The sequence below is a fragment of the Pollicipes pollicipes genome, unplaced genomic scaffold, assembly GCF_011947565.3.
Source record: "Pollicipes pollicipes isolate AB1234 unplaced genomic scaffold, Ppol_2.1 Scaffold_3447;HRSCAF=4054_pilon_pilon_pilon, whole genome shotgun sequence".
NCBI lineage: Eukaryota > Metazoa > Arthropoda > Thecostraca > Pollicipedomorpha > Pollicipedidae > Pollicipes > Pollicipes pollicipes.
Window position 1 is genome coordinate 41,917,673 of NW_023596297.1, and position 26,595 is coordinate 41,944,267.

Here is a 26,595-nt window from a genome sequence, read left to right on the forward strand (position 1 = left end):
AATGAAGGCTCTGTCGAGCCTCCTGAGTGTGGGTGAATACTCAGGTGAATCGGCATAGCCTTCATATAGCACGCGAATGCTTGCAGTAGCCAGGTACGAAAAGTTAAGATGTAAAATGGCCTGTTGCGCCTGAGGTGAAGTCAAATACCAGTGACGTCATATCGTCAGCTGATGTCTTTTACCCTATGGGAGGTTCAAAACAGCCCGTAAAAACTCATGACCAGTGACGTTACACACTCAAGAGACTTCACAGTCTTCCTCCAGCACGCCGATGCTTACAGTAGACAGGTATGAAAGCTAAAGACGATGACCTGTCGCGGCTGGTGTTTAGTGGAATACCGGTGATGTCACATCTTCAGATGATGCTTGATGTCCTTCAGTCAACCCGAGTAAGTCCGTGCCAACTCATGACCAGTTGCATCACACGCTCAGGTGATTGGGCAGAGCCTTTATGTGGCGCGCGAATACTTGCAGTAGACAGGTGCGAATGGTAAGGATGAAACATGGCTTATTGCACCTGATGCTTAATTGAATACCAGTGACGTCATATCGCTATCTGATGCCCTAATGACCTTAGATCGGCCCAAAAAGGCCCGTAAAAACTCATGACCAGTGACGTCTCACCTTCAGTGGATTACCAGTGACGACATATCGTTAGCTGATGTCTTTTGGCTTTCACTCAGCCAAAAAAAACTCAGGCGATTCGGCAGAGCCATCATTAGGCTCGCCAATACTTTAACAGGCGCGATGGGCAAAGATGGAAAATGACACGCTGCGCCTGATGTTAAGTCGAACACCAGTGACATGATATCGTCAGCTGAAGCATTACACCATATGGGGGTTGAAAAGAGCCCGTAAGAACTCTTAACCAGTGACGTGATATAACACGCGAATGCTTGCAGTAGACATGTACGAAAGGTAAAGATGGAACATGGCCTGTCGTGCTTGATGTTGAGTTGAACACCAGTGACGTCATATCATCCCGCGATGCTTCACGGGATATGATGCTTTGTTGCATTGGGCAGCCCAAGTGAACATGTATATACTCATGACCAGTGACGTCACGCGCTCAGATGGTTCAGCATCGCCTTGATATAGCACGCGAATGCTTGCAGTAAACAGGTACGAAAAGTAAAGAGAGAGCATGGCCTGTTGCGCATGATGTCTGGACGAAAACCAGTGACGTCATATGGTCAGCTGATGTGGTATGGCCCATGGTGGGTTCAAAACATTCTACACAAATTCATGGTCAGTGACGTTACACACTCATGTAATTCGGCAGAGCCTTCCTTCAGCATTCCAATGCTTGCAATGGACAGGTACCAAAGGTAATGGTGGAGCATGGCCTGTCGCGCCTGAAGTTTATTCGAATACCAGTGACGTCACATCTTCAGTTAATGTCGTATGACCTTTCGTCGGCCCGAAAGAGGCCGTAAAATCCCATGACAAGTAGCATCACACACAGTCGAATGCCAGGTGACGTCACACCGTTAGTTTATGCTTTATGGCCTTCAGTTGGCCCCCAGAAATTCATAAAAAACTCATGACCAGTGACGTCACACATGCACAGGTCATTGAGTAGAGCCTCCCCTCAGCACGCCAATGCTTACAGCAGGAGGGTACGAGAGGTAAAGATGGAATAAGGGCTGTTGCGCCTGATGTTTAATCGAATACCAGCGACGATATATCGTCAGGTGATGCCTTACGGCGTTCATTTGACCCGAAAGAGCCCTAAAACGTCACGACCAGTGACGTCACATGCCCAGTCGAATACCAGTGACATCACATCGTCAGCAAATGCCTATGGGCTTCAGTCGGCCCGAAAGAACCCCAATCGATGCAAGACCATTTTCAGTGACGTCACAATATCAGCTGATGCCTCACAGCATTTCCCCATCACGACAGTACGCGAACCCTGCAACCAGCGTAGCTTTTCCCTCCATCCACCGCACAGGTACCAGAGTAGAAAAAAGACGAATTTCCCCTGTTGCGATCGTGGCAGACTGCGTTTTCATGCGGATGGTCGGCTCGTAGGTGACCCAGAGCCCATACGCCTGGGCGCGTCAATTGGTGGCGTGGGACTAGGTTTGCATCTCCAGCTGGGAGATGCAGTTAGAATCTGGTGTAGGATGCTGCGAGAGGCCGCCCCTTGCCCACTATTGTTGACTGCATCAACTGGATACCAAGGTAGAGCTTCAGCATCCAAGAGTACCTTGGCTTACATTTAAAAAATGGAAATGGCTGAATCCAGTTGTCAGACGATTGGTGGAACCAACAATTATTTATGTCTAATTTATAGATGTGGTCTGAACACTGCTGAGCACAAGGAATTCTGAGATAGCTTGTGCAGACAAGCAGTGCTGGTGGGCCTTGACCTGCCTTGGCATTTTGCCATACGACTAACGTAGTCAGTGCACCCCAAAGCCCAAATCATCATCACCTTATCATTTATCATCAGACTGCAAAATTTGGAGTCCACAGTTGAATGTGATAGTGAAAGTGTAATGTGCTGCAATGTTTGGGTTTTGCCGGTCCATCCTGCCCATCCTGGTCCATCCTGGTCCGTCCTGTTAGATAGCCTTGATCCTGCCCTCTAATGTCAGGTGACATTAAGTGTGGCCTCTGCCAGCTGCAGGCCATACCTGCCAAGGACAAGTAGTAAAGTGACTAAGGCAGTGTGCTTTAAGCAACTTTCCATCAGAATGGAAGGGCTGCTAGCATAGGTACAGTTGGCTGGGCACTCTGAAGAAGTCATGTCAGCAGCATGGACATAGTGTGGATACAACTCCATAAATAGATGCCATTAGGCTAGAAACATCTAGTTCGCAAAACCTGCCAAAATCATCTGGTGTGGTTTTAGTTTGCATGGGGATATGGCAACCTGGCTAATCAGCACAGTTTGCACAGGTTGAGGTGCAAGATACTCCTGAACAGGAATGCTTCCAATTTTTGTCATTTTACATGAGTGTTTCTGCAGCTGACAGTATTTATGCTACTTGGTATGCAGCTTTCCTCTGCTGACATGAGGCTGGAGCCTCTAACAGATACCAGGATCCTGTAACATTGAACCTCTGCCTGGAATCCTGGATCCATCCTTGGGATCCAGACACATGTCTGGCCCTCTGAGGGCATTACTTCTAAAAAGAACAAGGGGACTAGTGAAGTAATAACATTGGATGTTTTATATTGTTCATTGTGCAAATTTGCATTGGTCTTATATTTAGGCCATACAGTATTGGACACCACAAAGCATGTTAGTATGACTTTGTCCTATTAAATCAACTACCTATGTCACCAACTTTGTGCTGTTTAGACCATATGTGGTTTTTTCTCTGATGTATGTAGAAAAATTTGATTTTCTATATCAGCTTTTTGGCCTACTTGTGGGTCTGCAGGTTCTGGTTTGTGCTGTATGCTTAAGATATTTCAGCACAGGCACATGCTGTTTCATGACATAATATGGCAACAATCTACTGATATTTGTGAACATTTCATATCAGTAGGGTATGCAGGGAAGTGCTGCTTCTGTTATTTTAATTGTTTTTGTCGGTGAAAAAGTTGCTATGTGCATCAGATGCAGCACAGAATCATCACTGTACACCTAATCCATGCATTCTGAATGGTAGCAATTTGACTGTTGAGTTTATGCTATGCAAGGCTGTCCAGGAAAATGTTTGGACTGCTTTTGACTGCCATGGAGAACTGTAAAATACCTGTAGAATTTTGGATTGTTAGTATTTCTGCTTGAACCTCAGACACTGGGCTAAGCAGACACTGTCAAACACTGTGTTTTGGGGGAGATAATCTTCCATCTGCACCATATTATTGTTGCATCTGTTCCTAGGCCAATTCTTGGGCAACACATGTGTCTCCCTGAGGAGTGTCCATAGATGCTGTCCTGCTGGCCAGCTGGAATGTACCTCACTCTGTCCCATGACCAAGATGGTCATCATACATGCCTAAGCACCCTCATCTGTCTGGGTTGCAAATCACTTTGTATTTGCTGTTGCAGATATTTTAAGTCTGAGCATGAGATAATGATGTGAGGAAGAGGTTTTGGTATGCAGTAGGTACATTTATGGATGGTGTGTCTACCTATTACCCATGAGTCCAAGGCCACATTCACAGGAATTTTGGAGAGTAGCTTTTGCAAAGAAAACATGTATTGCAGATAAGTGGTAATCTTGTCCAGGATACATGAGCAGAGCAAACTGTGAGCAGTTTTAGTTTGTGAAGCCAAAGCAGATGGCTGGGGTCCCCTGACATTCACTGGATTAAGTTTTATGACTTTGTAAGCACTTTTATTATCAAAACTGCAAACCATTTCCTCCTGCCATGCAGCAGTGCACCAACTTGACTTAACAGTGACCTTGTTTATGTGGTTTTGTTAGATTTTTAGGTTTGTGGTATGGGGAGGCCATGCTACACCCCTCAATAAATTGCAGAGAAGCTATGTAAGTGGCCAACACTTCTTGATAAGCTGTACCATGAGAGTCATGCTGTCCCTGAGGCTTGTGGCAAGTCATGTCTGGTCCCGCAATGCAGGACCTGCATGGACCCATGTGGTCCCTGTGATAGCCATAACCGCCATTCTGTTTGCAAGTCTAGCATGTCTGCCTATGTCTCGCAGATCCACGCCATTTCACTTTTCATCCCAACCTGCAAGCTTTGATGCTGCCCAGTCACAGCCCGTCAACCTGCCTCTGTGGCATTGCTGGGTCATGTGCCCTCATGTGAACCACATAGAGGGGCTGTTTTGCACGTCAAACGCCAGGGTTCCTAGTCCTCCATCGCCTGTGTATCATACGGCGATGAACGTGTTCATGTAACCCAAACTCAGGCTGGTCTAGGTGACGTGGTTGTGGAACGGTACCGTTCCTGTAAGTTGATTCTACTGTTTCTTGTCAAATACAGTTGACGTGTTGTACCTCCCGTTTGTGTGGAGCACCAGCTGCTATTAAGTCATCCATAGTTTTAAATACATTCCTTGAAGATCGACGAGGAAACGTAAGGGGCAAAGCTTGACTTTGGATCGAGCCAATTGGTCGTAGATTGTGCTGGGTCTGCAGTTAAGAGAAGATTTAGCTCCGTGTGGGGTAATGCTTAACACGTCGAGTTTTTTTTCGCGTCCGGATTTACCAAACATGAGAGATGTGATCGAACTTCTGCAACATCTGGTATAGCCTATTCCATAATCTCTAAGAGGACATCATTGACTCAAGCCCTCCTGTAGCAGGATCTAATCCGAGACCAGGGAAAGATTGCCCGGCTACCAGTCATCACTGTGGTGAATAATCGAAACGTTGATCAGGATCCGTTGTTACATTATCATGTGTGCCCTCCTTTATGGCTGCTTTCGTACCCACACCGGGTGCCGCGAGTCGACGAACCCTCTTGGCTTTTTCAGCCAGCAGTGCTCCGGACTGGGTCATATTCATGGGCCTTCCAACGGGAAAGGCCTGTCGCATACCCACGCAACCTAGAGTTGCATGGCTAGAAACACCCCATCACAGCACAGCACAGACCCCACAGTTCGATCCAAACCATCGATTGTAACTGAAGTTTGTTTTTTGCTAGTCTGCCGCACTCTGTTACTGCGCATAAAATATTTCAGACAGACAATACGAATCTGTGGCGTGTGGAAGTGTTGTATGCAACAGTAAATAGACACATACTGCATTATTTAGCGGAGTAGTCCAGAGGAATGCTCTCCCCCCAGTGTTGTCTTCTGCAGTAGTGTGGCATTGTGTAACGATTAAGTCGACGTAACCTCTTCTGCTATTTCATGTGACCATCATTTTCATTACAGATTCCAGCAGTTAACAAGCATCATGGAAAGAAAATGTAATGAAGCTGAAATGTTAATGGGTGCCGACGATGCGATAGTTACTGAGGACCAATTCTCTGAAGTTATGGATGCTCATGATGCCATCGCAGTTAATGAGGAAGAGGTTACGCTGGCGGGCAGCGAGCCTGAACAGACTGCCACTGAATATGTCGAAGAAGAAGCCAGGGATAGTGGCACTGAAGACCTAAGAATGATGGCCTTTGTGAAGTTTGTTCAGCAACCGGATGGATCATTGGCGCCGGTCTGTCTGGTCCAGGCGGAAGACATCAGCGGTCAGTGACTGACACGCTGCCTAGACTGTCAGATGTCGGGATCAAGGGCACATTTTACAACTGTTACACTTCAAGGGCACATTTTACAACTGTTTCACTTCACGGGCACATTTTGCAACTGTTACACTTCGAGGGCACATTTTAACTAACTTCAAGGCACATTCTAACTGTTACACTTCAAGGGCTCATTTTACAACTGTTACACTTCAAGGGCACATTTTACAACTGTTATGCTTCAAGGGCACATTTTGCAACTCCTACACTTCAAGGGCATATTTTACAACTGTTACACTTCAAGGGCACATTTTACGACTGTTACACTTCAAGGGCACATTTTGCAACTGTTTCAATTCAAGGGCACATTTTGCAACTGTTGCACTTCGAGGGCACATTTTACAACTGTTGCACTTCAAGGGCACATTTTACAACTGTTTCACTTCGAGGGCACATTTTACAACTGTTACACTTCGAGGGCACATTTTACAACTGTTACACTTCAAGACACATTTTACAACTGTTACACTTCAAGGGCACATTTTACAACTGTTATGCTTCAAGGGCTTATTTTGCAACTCCTACACTTTGAGGGCACATTTTACAACTGTTACACTTCAAGGGCACATTTTACAACTGTTGCACTTCAAGGGCACATTTTACAACTGTTACACTTCAAGGGCACATTTTACAACTGTTACACTTCAAGGGCGCATTTTACAACTGTTGCACTTCAAGGGCACATTTTTAACTCTTTTTTGCAGTTCAAAGGCATGTTTTTAGCTCTTCGTGATAGTTTTTGGAACTTTTCTATGACTTAATTGCTAAGACAGTGTATTTGTGTTACGAGAATTTCTGCGTATGCACTAGCCAGCCCGCACTGCCTTTTTGCCGATCATGTTAGTACAGGCGGTATCGCTGACCCTCGATGTCGGCTGTGACTTGGTCCTTGCGGCGCCGCCCCCGAACAGTATTGCTCATCCTGGTTACATGACAGACAGTGCTGCACTTCAGGTGCGAATCCTTTTCAGAAAAAAAGAGATGAACAGAGCCTCAAACAGACCTTCCAGGCAGAGCCACTTTGTTAGAGGTCTTGTTTTAAAAATCACTTTCTCAGACAGCGCCGTCTGAGACAGACCCCGTTTTGGACTGGGGCAAATATGAGATAGATCGACTTCAGACGGAACTCAATTTGAGACTGATTTTCATATCAGTCCGCTCTGACTGAGAGCGCACCATTTGAGATGGAGCGTTGTCCATGGCAGGGCCCGATTTCAGAATAAAGATAACACAGTCATGTCCCAACCGGAGACCATTCTGTCTCTCCCCTGCCCCCCCCCCCCCCCTTTTAACTTATTCCGACAGAGCAGAGTGTCAGTCGGCCCAGTTGTAAAACCGAGCTCCGTTACACACAGGCCACTCTTTCAGACAAGGGCAATATCGTCATGGACCCGATGCTGGTGGAGACTGCCGAGCACTTCAGCCGGTCGGCGATAGAGGGCGGTCAGATCGTGATGCTGGGCGAGGAGCGGACGGCCGCGAGAGACGGCGACGCCGGCCCGGCGCACGGGGCCATGGCCAGCCCGGGTGCGGCCGCTGCCGGGCCGGCGCGCTCAAGGCCGTACAAGAGGAGGCAGGTGGACATGAGCAAGGTTTGCTGCTCCCCGCCGCTGGAGGACATAGACAGTGACTAGATCCGGATGGAGCGTGGGGAAATAGACATACGTGTTATTTGGTTTTGGGAGCACGTCGAGTGCATTGGCCTTTGCGCCTGGACATACATGTCCTGCTTTTGGTCACATCAAGTTATTTCATAGTTTTCAACGAAATAAAACAACAACAAATTTCAATAAAAATTCCGTAGGTATATTCGCTTGCTGTTCGTGTGTGATTGATTACTCGACGCAGATCGCATTGAAGGGTAAGCCCACAACTCCATTGTGAACTAGTTGAAAGGCTGGCATAAAGTGCGCTTTTGCTTTCCGTATGTTACTCATTAGGAGCATTATGGTATTGCATTACGTGGAAGGGAACTTGACTAGGTTAATGAGGAGGCAACGAAATCAATGGTTTCTTGTCGGTCGTTCCAATTCAGTATAGTAAGCCAGGTTAAGAAAGTTGTTGGATCTATTACATCACATTTTTTGTGAAGGTTAATCAGTACCAATCTGTGGAATCGCGCTCTCCATAGTAGTTTGGTGTTGCCGCTTTTGGCCGGGGATTTCTCTTTGCATGATAATAATGCAGCAACGAACAGGAAAGAAGTGTGTTTCGGGTGTTTGCTAGTTGGTGATTTTGAAAAGATGCCTTCTGTACTCACAAAGTTTTCCTCATCAAGGAAAAAGGAATGTAGAAACTTCCGGTACGCCTATTGTTTTAAGTTTTCTTCTCTCATCCTTTTAAAGTCCTGGCTTTATGCTTATCACCATCTATCTGTCCGTTTGCACGTCACGTTGTTTAATTCCAAAGCCAAACGTGACGTGGTCGTGCATTTACACCGCGCCCCCTGCACGCTCACGCCAGCAGTCCGAGTGCGTTTTGGACGGCGCTCAGTATGAGTGGTGACCTCCGTGGTGCCGGTCCGGCAGCCGGTGCCGTGCGAGCTCTGTGGCTCGCGCTACAAGACCCAGGCCAGCCTGCGCACCCACCAGAGGATCTACCACCAGGACAGCGCCACAGTGGTGAGTGGGCTGGGCGGCGAGCCGCTCCTGCTCTCGAGCAGCCGCAGCCGCAGCCACAGCCGCAGCCGCAGCCGCAGCCGCAGCCGCAGCCACAGCCGCAGCCGCAGCGCGGCGGGGGCGCAGCCGCAGGCGCAGGCGCAGGCGGGGCGGAGGTGGAGACGGGGTCACTTGTCAGCGTCACTCGGAAGTGTTGTCTGGTGAAAATAACTGGTGAATGGCATGTTCGCTTCCAGGGAAGAGTGTGTTGTTCTCCCGCGATGAAGATGAAACGTTCTATGTTCTCAGTTCACGTTCATAACGTACTGATTTGTGTAGACGGCTCGCGTTAGTAGCTCAGTGGCTGTGTCATACCCCCAACGATGGAACGGTCGTGCTGCGGACTGCTCTCTGTAGACGCCGTGGCTTGTGTCGGTCCGCAGAAGACTCGCGACGGGTTGAGATGCGGGGAGGAGGGGTGCGACTTCACCGCCTCCCACAGCAAGACGCTGCGTAACCACCTCACACAGAAACATCAGATCAAGATGGATATTGTCAAGCTCATCTTTCGAGACTGGGAGGGTATGAAAGACATTGAGGAGTTTTAGCAGCGTTGCTCGTTTGTGGCTTTTGGGCATTGCCTCGCGTTTCCTGCGTTCTCATTGCTGTCGCGACGTCATCTCATTTTCGACTGGGTCAACATATTTTTGCGTGCGTGCGTGCGTGCGTGTGTGTATGTGTTCAGCCACCCTGACACCACGCCCGCAAGCCATCCGAACCGCACTTTTCTGGAGCCGAACCGACATCTCTAGCTCTGCCCCCCCCCCTCCCCCTCCCCCTGGGTACCCCGCCGCAGTGTGACCGGCGTCCCCCCGCGCCCGACGGCGGGATCCGCATCCCTGCCCCGCCCCGCCGCAGTGTGACCGGCGTCCCCCCGCGCCCGACGGCGGGATCCGCATCCCTGCCCCGCCCCGTCGCAGTACCTTGACACCGTGTTCTCGTCGGGGGCAGAGTTCGGCGCGTGGCGGCGCGATTTCGAAGCGGAGACGGGCTCACGGTACCGACGCTACCAGCGCCAGCTGTCGGACGGTCAGCTGGTCAGCCTCCACCTGGTGTGCCCGGGTGGAAGCCCGACCGTATACCAGCGGCGCGCCGGCTGGCGGCGACGCGCGCGCCACGGTCGCCTGGGCCGGCCGCCGGGCGGCGCCACGGCGGGGGCGGCCACGCGCGTCTCGTGCACCTCGTTCATCAGGGCAGCGCGCACCGACGCCGCCAGTGCCGTGGCCGTGACCGTCAATACCACCCACTACGGGCACACTCTGCACGAGCCGGCCGGCACCGGCCGTCTCAAGGAGCCCATGCCGGAGGCGAACCGACTCTTCCTCGAGGGTGGGTGTCGGCGGCTGTGGTGCGGGGTGGGCGTTGACGTGGACGTGGACGTAGACGTAGACGTAGGCGTAGGCGTGAACATAGACGTAGACGTGGGGGTGAGTGGTGCCCGCCGGCGCTAAATGTGACGTGAGTCCAGTCCTGGCTCCTTGGGTGTAGGGGCCATGTGCAGGACTCGAAATCCAGCGCCACTGGGTAAGAAGAGTTCGAGAGCGGTTACATGGTTTGACCCTAATGACATCGAAAGGGCGGTTGTGATCTGACCAGAGAGGTTCAACTTGGCGCAACTTGTGATCACTGGGCGCAGCGCTGGGCTCGTCATGTGGGCAGGCGGACTCGTCGCTACTTGAATTGACTTATTTTATGCTCAAGTGATGGCGACTTCTAGTTGGGTGGTGTGCTCTCAGGGAAGGAGAAACGTAAACAAACTGTTGCCTGGCGCCGCGCAATGACTCCCACGTTTGATTAGCGTTGGGGGTCCCTATTCTGATCTCTCCCTGACACGCCGCTGGCTGCCGCGGGCTCGCCGGTCCCTGCCCCCCCCCCCCCCCCCCCCCCCTGTTGACTGGCGTGCCCGCCGCTGTCTGCAGAGAAGCTGCGGGCGGGCTGGACTCTGGACCGTATTCTGCACGAGGCTCGGCTAAGCGTACTGGCCGAGCCGGTGCCCAGCAACCCCATGTTTCGGCTGCAGCGGGAGCACGTCTACAAGGTAGCCCGCCGACTGGGCATCGCCACCGAACAGTTCCGCGTCGCCCGCGAGCCGGCCGTCGAGGAATTTGCCGCCCTGCGCTACCTGGCCGACCAGATGACCGCCGCCGGCGAGGTATGCAGCGCTACCCCACCGGCAGCGGGCGGGAGGGGTTGCGTGGGGTTTAAAACGCGGAGTCTTCTCGCCACTGGGGTCTTTGGATTGTGAGCTTCTGGTAGGGGGCCTTAGCTGTGTGACGTCTTAGCTGTAACCTTTCACAGTATACGTGCCCGAAAAAAGTTGCCAGGGCCTGAGCTGAACGGGGTTGAACTTGCGCGACGCATTTGTGACGTGGAATCCTTTGGGGTCGCTTACTACAGTTTTGAATGCTTGCTAGAAAGTCGATCGGGAGGTTGGCCGGAGCCCACCCCACCGAGTCATCGGCGGCTAGAGTTGGTACGTGCGGTTTGCATGAACGTGTGAAAGATGGCTTGTATCGAAATGCCGCGAAACAGTTTGCGAACTGTTTTCTTCTGAGAAAAAGTGAAAATTGAACTAATTTTACCTTTTGCGTCACATGTGAAACGTAGGAAACACAATCATTTACGGCATGTGTGGGACGAAAGCTATTTGAAATGAATGACAAAATAAAGACATTCAAGATTGACACGTTATGAGTCGTTGCTGGAAAATGCATGGAAAAGTAGGTGATAGTTATCGTTGGAAATTCACCCGAAAATAAAGCATTTGAAATGAAGATCACATAATTGTGAATAGGTGGCGAAGAACAGCGATTGTTGGTCAGAACTGTGTCCACTGTTTGTCGTGGAGCTGCACATGACGGCTGCTGCTCGCCACAAAGCCTCGAGCTCCGGAGTTGGCGAGGTTTCATCTCAGCTTAGTGACGCCCCGGTGTTGAACACCTGAGCTGATCCTAGTGCAACGAGAGAGACAGCAATTCACAATCCACATGGAAACTTTTTGCATTTTGGGTCCGTCGTAAGCGTACCAGCCCTGTGCGGTGCCGCGTGTGTTCCGTCTGCACACGCCCTCCATCACCTCAGTGCCCGCTCCCACGCCGCTAGCTGACGGCTTGCCCCGTGTCTTGTGGCGCCAGGTGCACGTGCTGTTCCATAAGGAGCCGGGCGAGCTGATGGACGGCGTGCACGAGTCGGACTTTGTGTTCGCCTTCAGCACCCCCAACCAGGTGGAGCTGCTGCACGCGCACGGCACCGGCGTGCTCATGATGGACGCCACGGACGCGCCGCGAGGTGCGCTCCAGGGCCCGGCCCTCGTCAGTCTCCGCGTGCATAATCGTTTTGCTGACTTGTTGGTGGCGTAACGACTGCTTAAATGACTTCTAATCGTTGGCATTGCAATTGCTTGTGTGGGGGAGTGCCGTCCAGGTTGCAATATGGCGTTTGGAGCCGCGCTTTTTGGCGTGAATACGCTCCGGGGCTGATCTGGCTTGAGCTTTGGAACTACCATTGCCACTACCTATGAACGGGCTAATCTATGTGCGACGTCGACTGTCTTTGAATGCTGCCTTTTATCAAACCACGTGCCTCTGCGGTCTGTTGGTGTACGCCTTTGCCATTATCCGCGACACGCGCCATCTAGTTTGTCGTCGTCTGTCGTTCGCACATTGCGTGCGAGCAGACGTGGCGGGCTGTGCCACCGCCCCCTGCGCCCACCTCCTCCCCCGCCCGCTGACCATCGGCGCCCTGTGGCCGCCAGGCCGGCCTTACCGTCTCACGTCCGTGTGCGCATTCGACGGCGACGGCGACCAGCCACAGCCGGTGGCGTGGATGCTGAGCAGCGCCAGCGCCAAGGAGCTGGCGCTGGACCTTGTGCACGGACTGCGTGACCTGTCGCTGCGCGTGCGCGGCGAGGACGTGCCCGTGCCGCGTTACTTCGTGGCCGAGAAGCACTCGAGCTTTCACCAGATGTGGGTGGAGGCGACCGGACAGCGGCCGCTGCGGCTGCTGGACCAGGCGCGCGTGCGCGCCGCGCTCAGCACTATTCTCATCAAGCACGTGGAGGTGAGGCGGCGCTCGCTGCCGGAGGCGGTGGCGACGCTAGTGTGCTGCCGGGTCTAGGAGGCCAGGATCGATTCCGTGATCGTGGCTGCTCGTCGACGGTGCGTTAGATATGCCCCTGAACGCGTTGTGCGATGTTCCGCCTAGGAGGGTAGTTTATCCTTGGTCAGTCTCTCCCAGCTGACCAGCCCCGACCTGTCCGATGACAAAGCTGTGCTTCGACTCGTCCCAGGATTAATGTAAGGGGGGGGGGGGGGCATCAGGACGCGCGTGAGCGGCAGTTGCGGCTGGCCGCCTCGGACCTGAACTGACCTGACCCAACCCCGGTGTTAGGACGCGACCGAATGGCGGTGTGCCCCCTCCCCTCCTTCAGGCTGACCTCACCCGCCCTTCCGCCATTTGACCGGATACAGCCGAGTGTCAGGCGTCCGCTGTCTCGCAGCTGACCTGACCTGATCGTTGTCAGGACGCGGCCGAGCGTCAGGAGGTGTGGCGCACCGTCTCGCAGCTGATCGCCGCGACGGGCCAGGAGGAGCAGGAGGGCGAGCCGCCGCCGCCGCGCGACCAGGTGGCCGCCCGCCGGCTCGTCTACCGCAACGCCGCCAGCCTCGGCCGCCAGCTTCGCGCCCGGCCGTCCACCAAACGCTTCGGCGCCTACCTCGAGGAGTGAGGCTCGCCGCTCGGTGTCGGCGGCCGCGCACGCTGGGGAGTGCGGCCGCGTGGCTCCGCCTCTGTCGCCGATGGAGTCCGCTGACAGGGACGTCGATGTTGGTTGTCGATCATGCAGTGTGTATTCCACCGCCGTCGCGTGTCCGGTAGTAAGTATGTCGTTAGTCTCGGAAGTTGAGCTCGCATAGGTCCACTACCGGAGCGTGGCGGTTGACGGTTTTGGACCATCTAGTGCCATCCAGCAGGCTCGGTGCTGAGACCGATAGCGAACGGTATCACGTCTCGAGCGACAGACGTGAGCGTACAGAGATGACGTGAGGTGTACGCGACACCGACATTCGCCGATGATATGCGTATTGATGCATTCTGTTACCGCACGCCGAACAGGAAGCTGTTGCCACCCATCGTTAACCCCCCTTCTCCCCTCGGCAGGAAATGGCTGAAGCGGGGTCTGATCGAGGAGTGGCAGACGCTGTTCCGGCAGGGCGTGCGCGTGCCCTCGCGCTGTCCTGCTCAGGTGTTCCACGAGGCGGTGGCCGCCGAGTTCCTCACGGGACCGGAGCGCAGGGTCGACAAGTGCGTCAAGTCGCCTGCCTCTGCCGCCGTGCCCGCTTCTCGTGCGAACCAGCTGGAGTTGGTGGTCGTTTGTTGTCATGTTATTTCGGAGCGTCGGACCGGTGGATCTGCCGGATTGGGATCCACCGGCCCGACGCTCCGAGATAACCGATCTAGCCGTCGGGAGTATTGTGCTTGTGATTTGGGACACGTCAACAGCCTAGTCACCATTGTCAGGTTACTCATGCAGCGTAGCTGCTTGTTTGACTCAGCGATGCGGGCTCAGGTTATGCGGCTGAAGTCCTGACGCTGGCATCCTCCGTCTTCTGCAGGGCCGTCGCCAAGCTGGTCGAGTTCTCCAAAAAGTGGCACGAGCCGCCGCCGGAGAAGAACGCCATGGCGCCCAACACGATGGTCAAATTTTTCCCGCAGTCGGCTGAGCTCTGGCGGTCGAGCGACGGCGGTGCTGGCCGGCCGAGCGAGCCGGACGTCTGCGGCTCTCCCAGTCAGCTGCGGCGAGAGCTGCGCCTCCGGCTGGAGGGCCTCGTCAACTGCCTGGACGCCGGGCTAGGCGCCGGCGCGCTGCGGGCCTGGCGCCGCTGCGTCGCCGATATGGAGGAGGCCGCCTCGCTCCGCTGAGGCGGTGGCGCCGGGCGGGGTTGGGATCCGCGCCCCGCCCCTGGCCAGTAGAAGCGTGCTGGGTGCTCGCCGCGAAGAACCAGCTGGTTGTTATTTCTTTGCTTTTGACGTGAGAGCAATGGCGGTCTCAGCTCCAACATAATCGGAGCCCTTCTGGTAATCGGGGTACTGTTGTGGGGGTTGACGGGCGAGTCCAGGGGAGGGAGGCGCCGCCCAGTCCCAGCGCGGCGGGTGCTGAGCTTCGCCGGCTGCGCGGCGAGCTGAACACCGCCTGACTACTCGCGAGGGTCCCGTCGGCGCTGTGCACCGCCAGAACCTCTCTGCCAGAGGGGAGCTCTCCCCGACCATGGAGCGAGGCGTGCACAGCCACGTACGTCACGACGCGTGATGCGACGGCGGCTGGCTGAGGCAGCTGAGGCCGCTGAGGTGCCGGTCTGGCACCGCGTCCCGTCCGGCTAGGGCCGGGCGGGCGGGGTGCAGGGACGGCTGCTGGCCGCCGACTGTGCCGGCAGCATGTGCGCTGAGCTGGTGTGACGAGGATGGCGGGAGAGGCAGCTCGTGCGGGGTGGGCAGAGTACATCAGGCCTCTACGTGAGGCAGGGTGTTAATTCTGAACAGAGAGGTGTGCTTATGTGGCTGCCACTCAGAGTTAGCTTGTGCGTGAGGTCGCTCGAAGCCTCCGGATTTAGTCGGTGATGCCATTGGCTGTGATTGCATTAGTGTACAGACCACTCCATTGTGCTTTACGATCATGCCGAGGAGTGTGACTCCTCAAAACTCCGAAAATATACGCGTACATAGGTGACCGGTAGCATAGGCGGAGAAGCGTCTCAGAAAGTTGGGGTACTAACACCAATTTGGAAGCAGATTCCTTCGTTGCGTTCCTATAGGGTCTCAGTATTTTGGGAAACAGTGTCACGACATCCCCGGATTCCCTGGTCTTATGCGTATCACTGGTTATATATGCATTTAGCTTTAATTATATAATTTCACGTGACAGGCGTCAAGAACAAAGGGCACGGTCGTCTGGTCGTAGAATGAAATCTTACGTTGTACTTGTCACGTCAGGAATTGCGCGCAACTCATGTATACATAAACTGTGCATAAACTGCACACATTCATGCATACATAAGCTGTGTATAAATTGTTCAGAGTTTACGGACTGGAACGTGTGTTCAGTCTCAGTGTAGTGTTCAGTGCTTATCGCAGCTGCCGGGGTTTGACGGTAAATGGCTACCGTCTGGGGAGGGTAAGGTGGCCCTCGCCGAGTTAAAACATAACTTCTGAGCAATGCGAAGGTCTGAGTTGTCACTTTCATAAGTTATTAGCATGACACATTCTGAACCAAAACAGCTCGGTGTTAGGATAGGGGGCCGTAATATGTCAGTAAAGAGGGCATTGCGACTTTCGCCACCATGTGCAGTTAATGAGTTCCCTTTTCTTTCTCATTGTTTCACTATAATTCATCAAGTGGCTTGTCTTTTGTTTGGTTTTGAATGGTGTGTCAAATAGACTCGTAGAAGATCAGCCGGATCGTACAGTCACACCGCAACGCCAAACGTCTTGCGGGGATGGATGTCCATGCCAGAGAGAGAGAGAGAGATATAAATGCATTCGACAAGGGCACCTATGGTTTTTTTAGTTTCATATGGTCAGGTCTTTTGTTAACGACATCTTAAATACTTTCACCTGCAAGTGTAAGATAATTCATCGCCAGAAGCTTAATCGTCTTGGTATTTACAATGCGTTGCTACCCTGTGATCTTGATCTTTTCATTCATAACCTGTCGTTTAAATTTATTCCTGACAGTATTAAAACACTTCTGGCTTTTGGACTTGACTTTCATCTTCTGGTGTCGAGGCTTGATTTCCTTCGGTACCACCTCGCGTTTGAAAAACTTGTGTACTTTGTCCGACCGTCCTCTATGCGATGGCGTGGACATTAACAACGTTAAACGTAGGCTTGTCTGCATTTGCCTAAGACATTGTCATGCCTTTGACCCTTCGAAAGCTTCCTCTCCCGTCTTTTAGGGTCGTAGCCTTTCCCCCTCGGACAATTTGCGTCTGACAAGAACATTTTCACCTCACAACCACACAAGGGTAGAGGTTCCTATTTCTGGATCGTTCTTCATACGTGGAGAAAATGGCAACGAAATTGAAAGTAAGCCCAGAGCAGTAAAACCCAAGCCGGCTCGGTGGTTATGTTCTCGCAGAGTGAGGCAAGGAGGGGTGGTACTCTGAAGAGTACGTGTTGAGCACACGCATGCAGTTCACGGCTATCTGTTGCAAGGAGCCGATAGACCTATCTGCTGTCGATGTGGTGCTGTCCCTACCGTTCATGTGCGCGTGTCGTGTCCGCGCCGCGTGGAAGAACGTCAACGTTACTTTGGGCAGCATGACTCGCCTCTGACGCTCTGCGACATGCTAGGAAACAACTCGCGCTTTCTTAAATCTCAACAGGTCTTGTTGGCCTTTAAACGTATCAAATTCGGGACTCTACACGGTTCATTAGTGAGGTGAAACAGAACTCGTTTGTGCGCCAAATGATCACTGCAGTCGGCGCGCCCGAAAACACCGATAAACATTAACAGATGTTTCAAAGTTCATTGAAGCTTTCGGGCTCATGTTAAAAGCTATTCAGTAGGTAAAAGATAAAATAAATCGGCTTTTGTTCAAATTGGAATCGTTAGGCATGCTAACGGATGGGGCGTACACAAACACCTCGGCGTCTTGAAGTGCGCCGGGTGTCCTGCACGGTTTGGCGAAGATCCGCAGGGCCCGAGCCGCTCTTCGGCCTGTTGTCTTCGCTTCGGGCACTCCGACTTGTAACCTAGTTAAATTTCGGGTTCCTGTGTCCACAAAATGAGTACACTATAGGAAATTGCTATGAGTTTGCAAATGAAGTGGCAAGTGTAGAGGTAAATGGTCATATATTCATAGCTAGTTTATTCACCAGCACTCCTTTGCAAGAGACCATCGACATTTGTGTCGCGGTTCGTTTTCGACAACCATTTGGGTGGTGGGAGTAACCATGGTATATTTCAAGTCTTTCCCTGCCCTTGCTGTGACGAATGCGTTTCTCATTTTCAGTGGCAAGTTTTATTGATCAAAAGAGGGGTGGGTGTGGGTCTGCTTGTGGTCTCAACGTTCGCTAATATTTGTACGTGTCGTGAAAAACTCTGGCTTAGTTTCCGTCTGATCCAGTTCCCTCCTTTCTTTTATGGTAAGTGTGTTGTCGATTGCTTTCTTTCTTGTTAAGGATGGGTTTCGCGCTATTTTATTCCTTAGTTTCTTGAAAAGTAAGCATACAAAAAGAGGTACGATTGAAGGGGAACCTGACGGCAAAATTCCCTCTTTGGACATCCTCATCCACAAGGAAGGTGGTCGTTAACGTGGTTCGATGTATCAAAAGCCTGCTTTTTCTAGGCTGAGCGTCAGTTTTTCAGTTTTATTCCTGGATCATTCTAGCTTATTTCCGTGTAGAAAGCCACCTTTAGAGCATTCCATCTCAGCCATACTTATACATTCTGCCATGCTGAAATCGGGTATTTGAACAGGCATTTCCGAAACAACATTTTCCCCCTTAAGTATCATTTGTTTATTTATTCGTAGGTTCCTCGATTCTAGGTATCTTTCACCATCCCGGGTCTTTGACGTTCCGAAGCTCAAAAAGGAATTTTGTTCTGCCGTACTTTTGCTCAGATTCTGAAACTCTCAAACGTGAGGCTCAAGGTTGAAGGTGATGAGGTGATCAGGGTGGCTCAGGGCTGAAGGTGATGAGGTGATCAGGATGATTAAGGTGCACAAGGTGATCAGACTCCTAACGAAATTCTATCCATTTTTAGATCCTAGGATCGTTCCGGAGAATTTGTTCTCAGTAGGTTCCTCCTTCAAACATAAAGGCAGATTACCTAAATACTGCCAATCAACTGCTGTATACGAGTTTTGTTGTGCCTCGTGTGTGGCATCCTATATAGGTTTCACCCTCCGGAACTTGCACAGTCGCCTTCAGCGGCATTTGGGTAAATTATCCGGACGGGGAAATTATTGAAAAACCTAACCCCTCCCCATACGAGAACATTCACTTGCATGTGGCACCATTACACCAATATGCATTATGCCATTATTCATTACATGTGACAGGACGTATTCCTCCCATGATTTGAGAATCTTACAACCTTTGCGCATTTTTAAGAAACATCCAGCGCTAAATGACATCAATTTATCATATCCTTTATAAATTGTGATAACATGAAATATGTCTGGAATTGGGAGTTGGTCGTGTGTCATTGCATGTGCATGTGTGGCATTCTCAATTTGTATATGCGCGTTTTAAACTATAATGGTGAACAGTAAACGTGTATGTTCTTTTGCCTGGTGCAATCGTTGTTCCGCGAGACGCTTCGCTTGCAATATAAGATATATGCATGTATCTTTCATATATATATATATATATATATATATATATATATACATCAAACATTAGGTAAAAGGCACCCATCAAAAAAGTGTTGGACTTGGCCTGCATGATTTCAAGGGACACTTTCTCCGTCGTGTATTTTTAAGTATATACCATGAACGGTAGCAGAATCCAGAAGGTAAGGAAAGATACAATTTTGTTTTATATGTCATTAGAACGGAATAAACAAATTGTGTGAATGACGGCTTAAAATAAACTGCCGGTGCATTTCAAGTTACAATGGATCAGTTCAGTAACCATTCGCACTCAGGGCTTTGTCGGAATTTTTCTGGGTTATACTGAGACATTGTGAACGTACATGATAGTGAACGATGATTGCAGATCGACGGTGTCAGAAATCTGCATTGGCATGGCCTACCCATGTTGCCTTGGAGTGACCAACCTTTGTTCAATACCGAGTAGTGGAAGAATAACGTAACGTATTTCTTACCATACCCGCTCGCATTTGGTGGGTCAGTGCAAGGCCTTTTGTTTCCTCGACGGACCTGAAGTCATTTCCGAGGGGAGACCAATTACTTCCGGCTTAAGATCAGGCAATAATTATGTTGAATCGGCTTATGCTATGAGCTGCGGGGCAAGGGACGGGGTATTTTAGACTTAGGCTTATTGATCTGGCTATTTTGTTCCAAAAAGGTACTAGCAAATAAGGAAAACCACGGCAAGATGCATATTTATTTCACCTCGACACAACATGCATTCAATACGCTTGAACGGCAAGTGAGCCTCCTCAACTCTGACTCAACTCCGCAAGTGAGACTCCTCGGGTGTGACGAGTCTTGTGTATGGTGTCCGTGGCAGCGGTAGCCTTGGCTCAGCTGACTGGTCGGCGACCGCGATAGGTGGGTGCTGGGCCGTTTCATCGCAGCAACGGAGAGAGCGAACGCCGGGCTCCGCTGCCCGGCGCGACTTTGTTGCGTTGTGTGGTGCTACTTAGTCCTGGAAAGTCCTGACTAGGAAAACTAGAACTCCTAGCCAACGGAGAAAACCTGCAATTTTTGCCAAGCTATGCAGGAAAACATTTGTTTAAATGAAGTTATTTAATCCTATGCTGTGTAAAGATTTGAACAGAACAACTGGCAACTCGGGAGACGAGTCACCGAGGAGAGGATAAAGATTAAATGGAAGCTGATGGGCGTTGGTGTGATTGATAGTCACGCTCAAAAAGGTAACATTGGGCGGTTTTGGAGGGACCCATGCGAAGTCCCGCAAGCGGCACCTTGAGATGACTATCTTGATTAATTGTCGGCCAGTGCTGTGATATGGGTGTGATTGGGTAGAGATCGTGGTGAGCGCGTTGCTCCCAATCAGATCGGAGAAAGAAATGGAAATGAAAATTGATGACCGCAAAAATATCGGCAACTGGGCAAGAAAGATCTTTGCGTTCCCCTAACACACGACTTCGTTTTGCTTCCTTTTTTGTCAGCGATGCTGTTTCCACGAATATTGAGGTGTCCATGTATTCAGAGAAAAAGTGCATGAGTTTTTTGTGGCGGAGAGCAGAGCATTTGACATATACTGTTTATAATTGGTTGAGATGAGTTATGAAAAGTGCTGAGAGCTTGTAGCGAGGAATGAGAGTCCGCGCATTTGACTGCCTTTGGTATGTTACATAGGTATATGTGTAGCAGAGCGGCCAGGATTGCTCAGCCGTATGTACAGTGCTGTGGCTTGGCAGGCGGTTTGGCTTTCGGTTATGGTGCACCAAGCAGACCCTGGTCAGCCGTCGCGCCGGGAGCCACTAGTATGTATACAGGTGTGCTGATCATCTTCTTTGAGCTCAGCAATGCGGATCATGTTCTTTGAGCTCAGCAATGCTGATCACGTTCTTTGAGCTCAGTAAAGGTATGCACTTCGGGTTCCGAAACGTTTTTTTTTGTGCGTTTAAGTCGAAAGATTATGTCCGGTAAAGGATCATCCCTAATGGGCCGGGGACTGGGAGTTGGGCTGCAGGGAATGTGTTGGAGATTATGCGCTCGTTGCCTCGAGTATCGCGGGTGCTAATGTTTTGTACTAAGTTCCACGATGATAAGTGTGCCGTTGAGGCGGAGGTGTGTGAGGGTGTTGTATTTGGGGCTACCAACGTAGGCTGTGACGCGTGCGTAAGTTCTGATGAGTTAGTTGCATTTTTCGCCGGTGTGATAGGGAGGGAAGACTTGTGCCTGCGAGGCTTGGCACCGGACAGATGCGAAATGCACCAGTCACTATGCGGAGGGCAGCAGTTTGGATGGTCTCCGGGGTCTCGATAACAAATATAACAAAGAACAGGTATTGCAGTCCTAGATTAGGCGCATCAGGAAGTATAAAGGCGGAGAAGAGCGCGTCTGTCGGCGCCTCAATCCCGTCCTGCTACACATTTTTTATGTTTAGTCGTCGGAAAGTTGGAAAAGCCTGCCAAAGACAGGCTTAAACCAAGCGCCTATCGCCTATATTAACACGCGCACTAGCTAACTGCGGCACCGATGCGGTATGAAGGAATGTCCTTTCGGTAGCGGGGATATTCCACTTGACCTCGCCTGTTGTGATTAAAGGGAGTGTGCCTTCCCACAGTCCGCCCTACCTGGAGTCGTTGATAGACTGGGTGTATCACTGGGGCTTTACAACGCACTCAACAGCTAATGGTATGAGGTCACCCTCGCAGGGCAGGCCGGCGCCGCAGAGAACGGACCCCGTGCCTTTAGTTTCCAGAAACGTGGCTTAACCACTGTGCTACTGGAATTCCTGATAGTCCGAGTCTCTTCCTTTCTGCCAGAGAAAGGGAGAAGGTTTTAGAAGACAATCAGAAATAGGTTTTCAAAGTAAGACAAACTTTGAAACAGGAGTGTGAGCATTGGAGGCTTGTTTGACAACATGCATGCCCGATTAAAAGCTTTCAAAGTTGGCCGACGTTTATTTCATTAATTTAATTTACCAGGAAATTTAAACTTCGCCTCCCGCGCAAAACATCAAAAATGAATATTGTAAACAGTTCACTTGTCTTGCCTGCATTTGAAGCGGCCACGTCCGTGTCCAAAAGCTGTTGGCTATCGTCAACCTACAAGGCAAATGCCTGCCACTGTGATGAGGGACACAAACAGGCAAGACCAACACATAACCACAGCTGCAGCGCCGTCTTTCGGAGGCTGGGATGTGGTCGCTGCTTGCGCCGGAGTCTGCGTCTGAGTCTGAGTCTGAGTTTGGGTCTGGGTCTGGGATGCTGTGATGCTCTCCGCGGCCGCGGTCTGAGTAGCGGTAGTCATAACTCCCTCCACTCGGGACAGAGTCTCGGTGAGCATGGAGACGGTCTGCACAGCCGCCGTCTCCCCCGGGGGAATCCACTCGAAGAACTCCAGGTCGTAGATGTCGTCCAAGGCTCTCGGCTGCCGTTCACGCAGCGAGACCGCGGACGGCGGCCCGCCGGCCTCAGGCAGCATCAGCGAACCGTGCAGCGCCGGCGGTCCGACGAGTGCGCCTGCAACACAGGCCTGGCGTGTCACCAGCAGAGGCTACACAGACGGCCCGGCGTGTCACCAGCAGAGGCTACACGGACAGCACGGCGTGTCACCAGCAGAGGCTACACAGACGGCCCGGCGTGTCACCAGCAGAGGCTACACAGACGGCCCGGCGTGTCACCAGCAGAGGCTACACGGACAGCACGGCGTGTCACCAGCCGAGACTACTTGAACTACACAGGGTCGCTAGCTGAGCTCCTCTAGACGGTGCTCGTGTCCCCTGTCGTGGCTACCTGAACCATACCCGGGTCACCAGCTGAGCTGCTCTAGACGGTACTCGTGTCACCAGCAAGGTCTCGTTTGTTAATGCCGTGTAATTTGCCGTCTCCTGATTGTCACCTTTTTTTTAAGTTCACTGAAATGGTTTGCATCGATGAGTTGGGCTTTAAAAGCCAACTTGTACAATAGAGCAATTTCTCCTCCGCGGGTAACTTTGTCCCCGCCCTTTGAGCCAGAATGGACCGTAGAGCAATTTTGCTGAGCCATACGATGCTACGACACTGCTGGCTGGTGCCTGAATGACCGCCTCTGGCCAGGCGCCAGCTCACCATTATGTAACTGTCGGGCCATTCAATTCGGTATTTAGGGATTCGGACCGTGCCAAGTGACGGAAGTCATCAATGTTATGCCCCACGTCACGCGGTCGGCAATCTGCTGCCAATCAGTTTCAGCTAAACATCTTTATAATGCCTTTCAGTTTATAGGCAGATGTTGTTTAAGTCTGTAACGTCTGCAATCCGCGTTTGCATACAGCACATGATCCTTTCGAAAACGTCAGCGAGAAGCGGGAAATCTTTTGTGGCTGCAATTAGGGTGCAACTGCAAGTTTCTGTGCGGACTGGGAGGGTATGAGCCATTTGAAATCTGTCAAGCCTGCTCTGGACCGCCCACGCGTCACCAGCCGAGTCTCCTCCCCAAACTCCGTATGCCATCTGATCCTACGACTATCCGCCTTATGCATTCAGCTAATTCCATCGTTTTTTACTAGTGCCGTAGCCAGAAACTGACCCGCAGATGCCCCGATGTCGGTTCCATTGCGTAATTACGTCGTTTGTTCGGCGACGTGTTGGCTGTCCAGGAGTGTAGCCTATAAATGGTCTATAAATGGTCAACTGCCTCCACAGGAACTGACAGGATTTTGGGACGGGGATAGTCGATCCATCCATAATGCAATGCTGAAAGCTGCAACTAGCCATTTCCAACAGTATGAGAGGTTGCCTGAGTCAACAACAGCAACAAAACTAAACAAGAGTTGAAGAAGTCGAACAGTTTTTCAATAGCTTTAACAGCGAGGCATCGCTACGTGCAGAGTTTGCTTGGCTCAAACGGGTCTTGGTCAACAACCGGTAGTCAAATGAAGACAGCGATGATTAAATAAAAAAAATATTGCGGAACAGGAAAAAACAGCAGCTTCAGGAAAACGGTCAAAGCATTATTACACTTTCCCATTTCAATGAAATGGCATCATCTTACCAAGTGGACAAACGCGTCAATCAAATAATCACCCCAGACATTGTGGCATGCACCATTACGGGCTATCACCTATGATGTGCTATCTATCACAATAACATAAAAGCTATCAGCCTTCCGATCTAGAATAACGTTACAGCAATAAACTTCAAAGTGCACCAATGTGGTTTATCAATTATCATGTCTATATGAAGCTTGGAGGCTTCGTGAGATAAACCGCACCAGTGTTGCAACCATTTCCTTTCTTTCCAGGCGACTACCTATGCATATTTGAGACGGGGATCCCAAACAGCACACGCACAAGTGCCGTCAAACAACATTGACACGCAAACTACTCATTGAAAACGCATTAATCATTAACATACAACACAAAAATATGAATGATGAAATTAGAGGCCCTTCTCACTCGCCAACATGTCCCAGCACTGAACAAACAACCTAACGCTGTTTACTGTGAGGCGTTGAGGAAAGATAGGGTGGGCATCTCAATTTGTAGGGCATTGAAACCTCTTCAATTGAGCTAATTTAACTGAGGTGTACTAAATTTGTTCCTCGAGATATGTTGTTTTTTTCTATTCGATCCATAGAATATGTGTTAAGTTTTTTATCGTTTACGATACATCATGTCTTTGCGATAATGGTTTGAGGATAAACCTAAACGTTGCGTTTTAATGAATATTCAGAAAAATACGGCTTTTTAGATGAGTGAGCTTGTTGGTGTGGTCTTGAAACTTAAACCAACACAACAAAGTTGGTTAGAAACATCCAGCGAATTAATAAAAGCTTTCGAACGTCTAGAATTCCTTGGTCTTTAATGAAACCTGTTAAAAAGATAGCGTGCATGAATTTAAGAACATATTAATATTTCTCTCTCCCTCTCCCTCTCTCTCTCTCTCTCTCTCTCTCTCTCTCTCTCTCTCTCTCTCTCTCTCTCTCTCTCTCTCTCTCTCTCTCTCTCTCTCTCTCTCTCTCTCTCTCTCTCTCTCTCTCTCTCTCTCTCTCTCTCTCTCTCTCTCTCTCTCTCTCTCTCTCTCTCTCTCTAACACTTGACACTTGAACTGCCAGGTTTTGGTTTTCTTCGATGTTTTGATTTCAATCGGCCCCACAATATTTGGGCACGGATGGATGGATGAATGAATTCGAACCACCCAATGGTTGGTCGGGCGCCAGTCCGGGATCACTGCTGAGGTGTGCTGAATCAAGGTCAATTGTAATTAACATTTTGATAGCAGAGAGCAATCTTAAATTGGCAAATCGATTTGGAAAATGATATCAGGGACAAGTCTTGCCGCCTTCAATGAAGCATTTGTAGCAGGCGGCCACAGAAAGTGGCGAGTGTTCAACATCCGTCCAAGGTTCAACACAAGACACCGTCTGTCGGCATCGTTTTTTCGGAAGCGCTTACTCTGACGCATACAAGACGCGTGAAGACGCACTGGCGGCCATGCACGCCTCTGCGAGGCAGACTCACCGGAGACTGCCGCCGCCAGGGTCAACACCATGGGCGCCGTGGCTTGGCTCAGCATGGTCGGGCCGTGTGTCGGTAAGAGGCGTGACCAGATGCTGTCCGCGCACCTCCGTCGCCAGGTGTGAGGACAACACCTGGGCCTGGGCAGAGCCGAAGGCGCCCGGCTTCTTTCTGTGCCTATTGATCGCCTGTGCAAACGTAGCTATGGCCATGACCAGTCAGCCTGTAAGGCCTTGCATTGGCACCAATGTGTGGCTGGTCGCCAGGCGAGGTACGTTCGGTTATCACGAACCTGACGTAACTGCAGTAGGCGCGGCCAGTGAACACCAGGGATCAATACCTGCTCTGTCGCTCACTACATCGCACGGCACTACTGGGCAACGTCGGTACCCAGCGCAGCGGGCGCAGACGCTACCTGGCATAAAAGGCATGACAGATCGCTATTTTGTCATCTGCCTTGCAAGCTTTTCGTGCGAGCCCTCCTCTACCGGCTTGATCCTTCATCCCCGAAGCCTATCGTCCCACCGGGAGCAAGCCGCGGCCGCCACCTAAGACTTCGCCCCACAGTCGTCCGGGTCGGAAGCTCCGCCAGAACACCCGTGCAGCCATCGTTTGTGTTTCACGTGCAGAATAGATCTTGGTGTCGGAGATAATATGCCCGGATAAGTCGCGGTGTCGGAGATATACCCGCATAAGTATCGGTGTCAAAGATATACCCGGATGGCCGATATATTTCTGCGGTTTTATCCAAGGCCACCCCATGATCTGGGGTGGGGAAGGGATAGATGGTACCTGTTGCTTTCATTGGTTACATTGTCAAAACCATTGCTGTCAACGCAACTCCAGAGTATGTGCACAAGTAAGACTCGGTTAAGGAACTGTATGCGTGAAGCATAAGAACAGCCAATCGGGTATCGATAGAGGGACAGGAGGACCGAAT

General features: G+C 51.1%; 2 protein-coding genes across 2 annotated transcripts; one reads left to right on the forward strand and one right to left on the reverse strand.

Annotated features, from left to right (window-relative positions):
- The first annotated feature begins 2,005 nt into the window (after positions 1-2,005).
- Positions 2,006-16,275, forward strand: LOC119092021 (uncharacterized). The gene is made up of 12 exons (XM_037214972.1): positions 2,006-2,187; positions 5,810-6,120; positions 7,543-7,766; positions 8,703-8,795; positions 9,215-9,353; positions 9,783-10,160; positions 10,751-10,983; positions 11,966-12,119; positions 12,586-12,890; positions 13,354-13,553; positions 13,989-14,132; positions 14,444-16,275. The coding sequence occupies exons 2-12, from the start codon at positions 5,832-5,834 to the stop codon at positions 14,748-14,750; spliced, it is 2,466 nt and encodes an 821-aa protein (XP_037070867.1). The 5' UTR covers positions 2,006-2,187; positions 5,810-5,831; the 3' UTR covers positions 14,751-16,275.
- Positions 16,276-22,111: 5,836 nt separating this feature from the next.
- LOC119092658 (uncharacterized) lies at positions 22,112-25,793 on the reverse strand. Its single transcript, XM_037215621.1, has 2 exons — positions 25,659-25,793; positions 22,112-22,677 (listed from the first exon to the last, which is right to left on the reverse strand). Exons 1-2 carry the CDS (start codon positions 25,711-25,713, stop codon positions 22,256-22,258), a joined length of 477 nt encoding a protein of 158 aa, XP_037071516.1. The 5' UTR covers positions 25,714-25,793; the 3' UTR covers positions 22,112-22,255.
- Between the last annotated feature and the right edge of the window lie 802 nt (positions 25,794-26,595).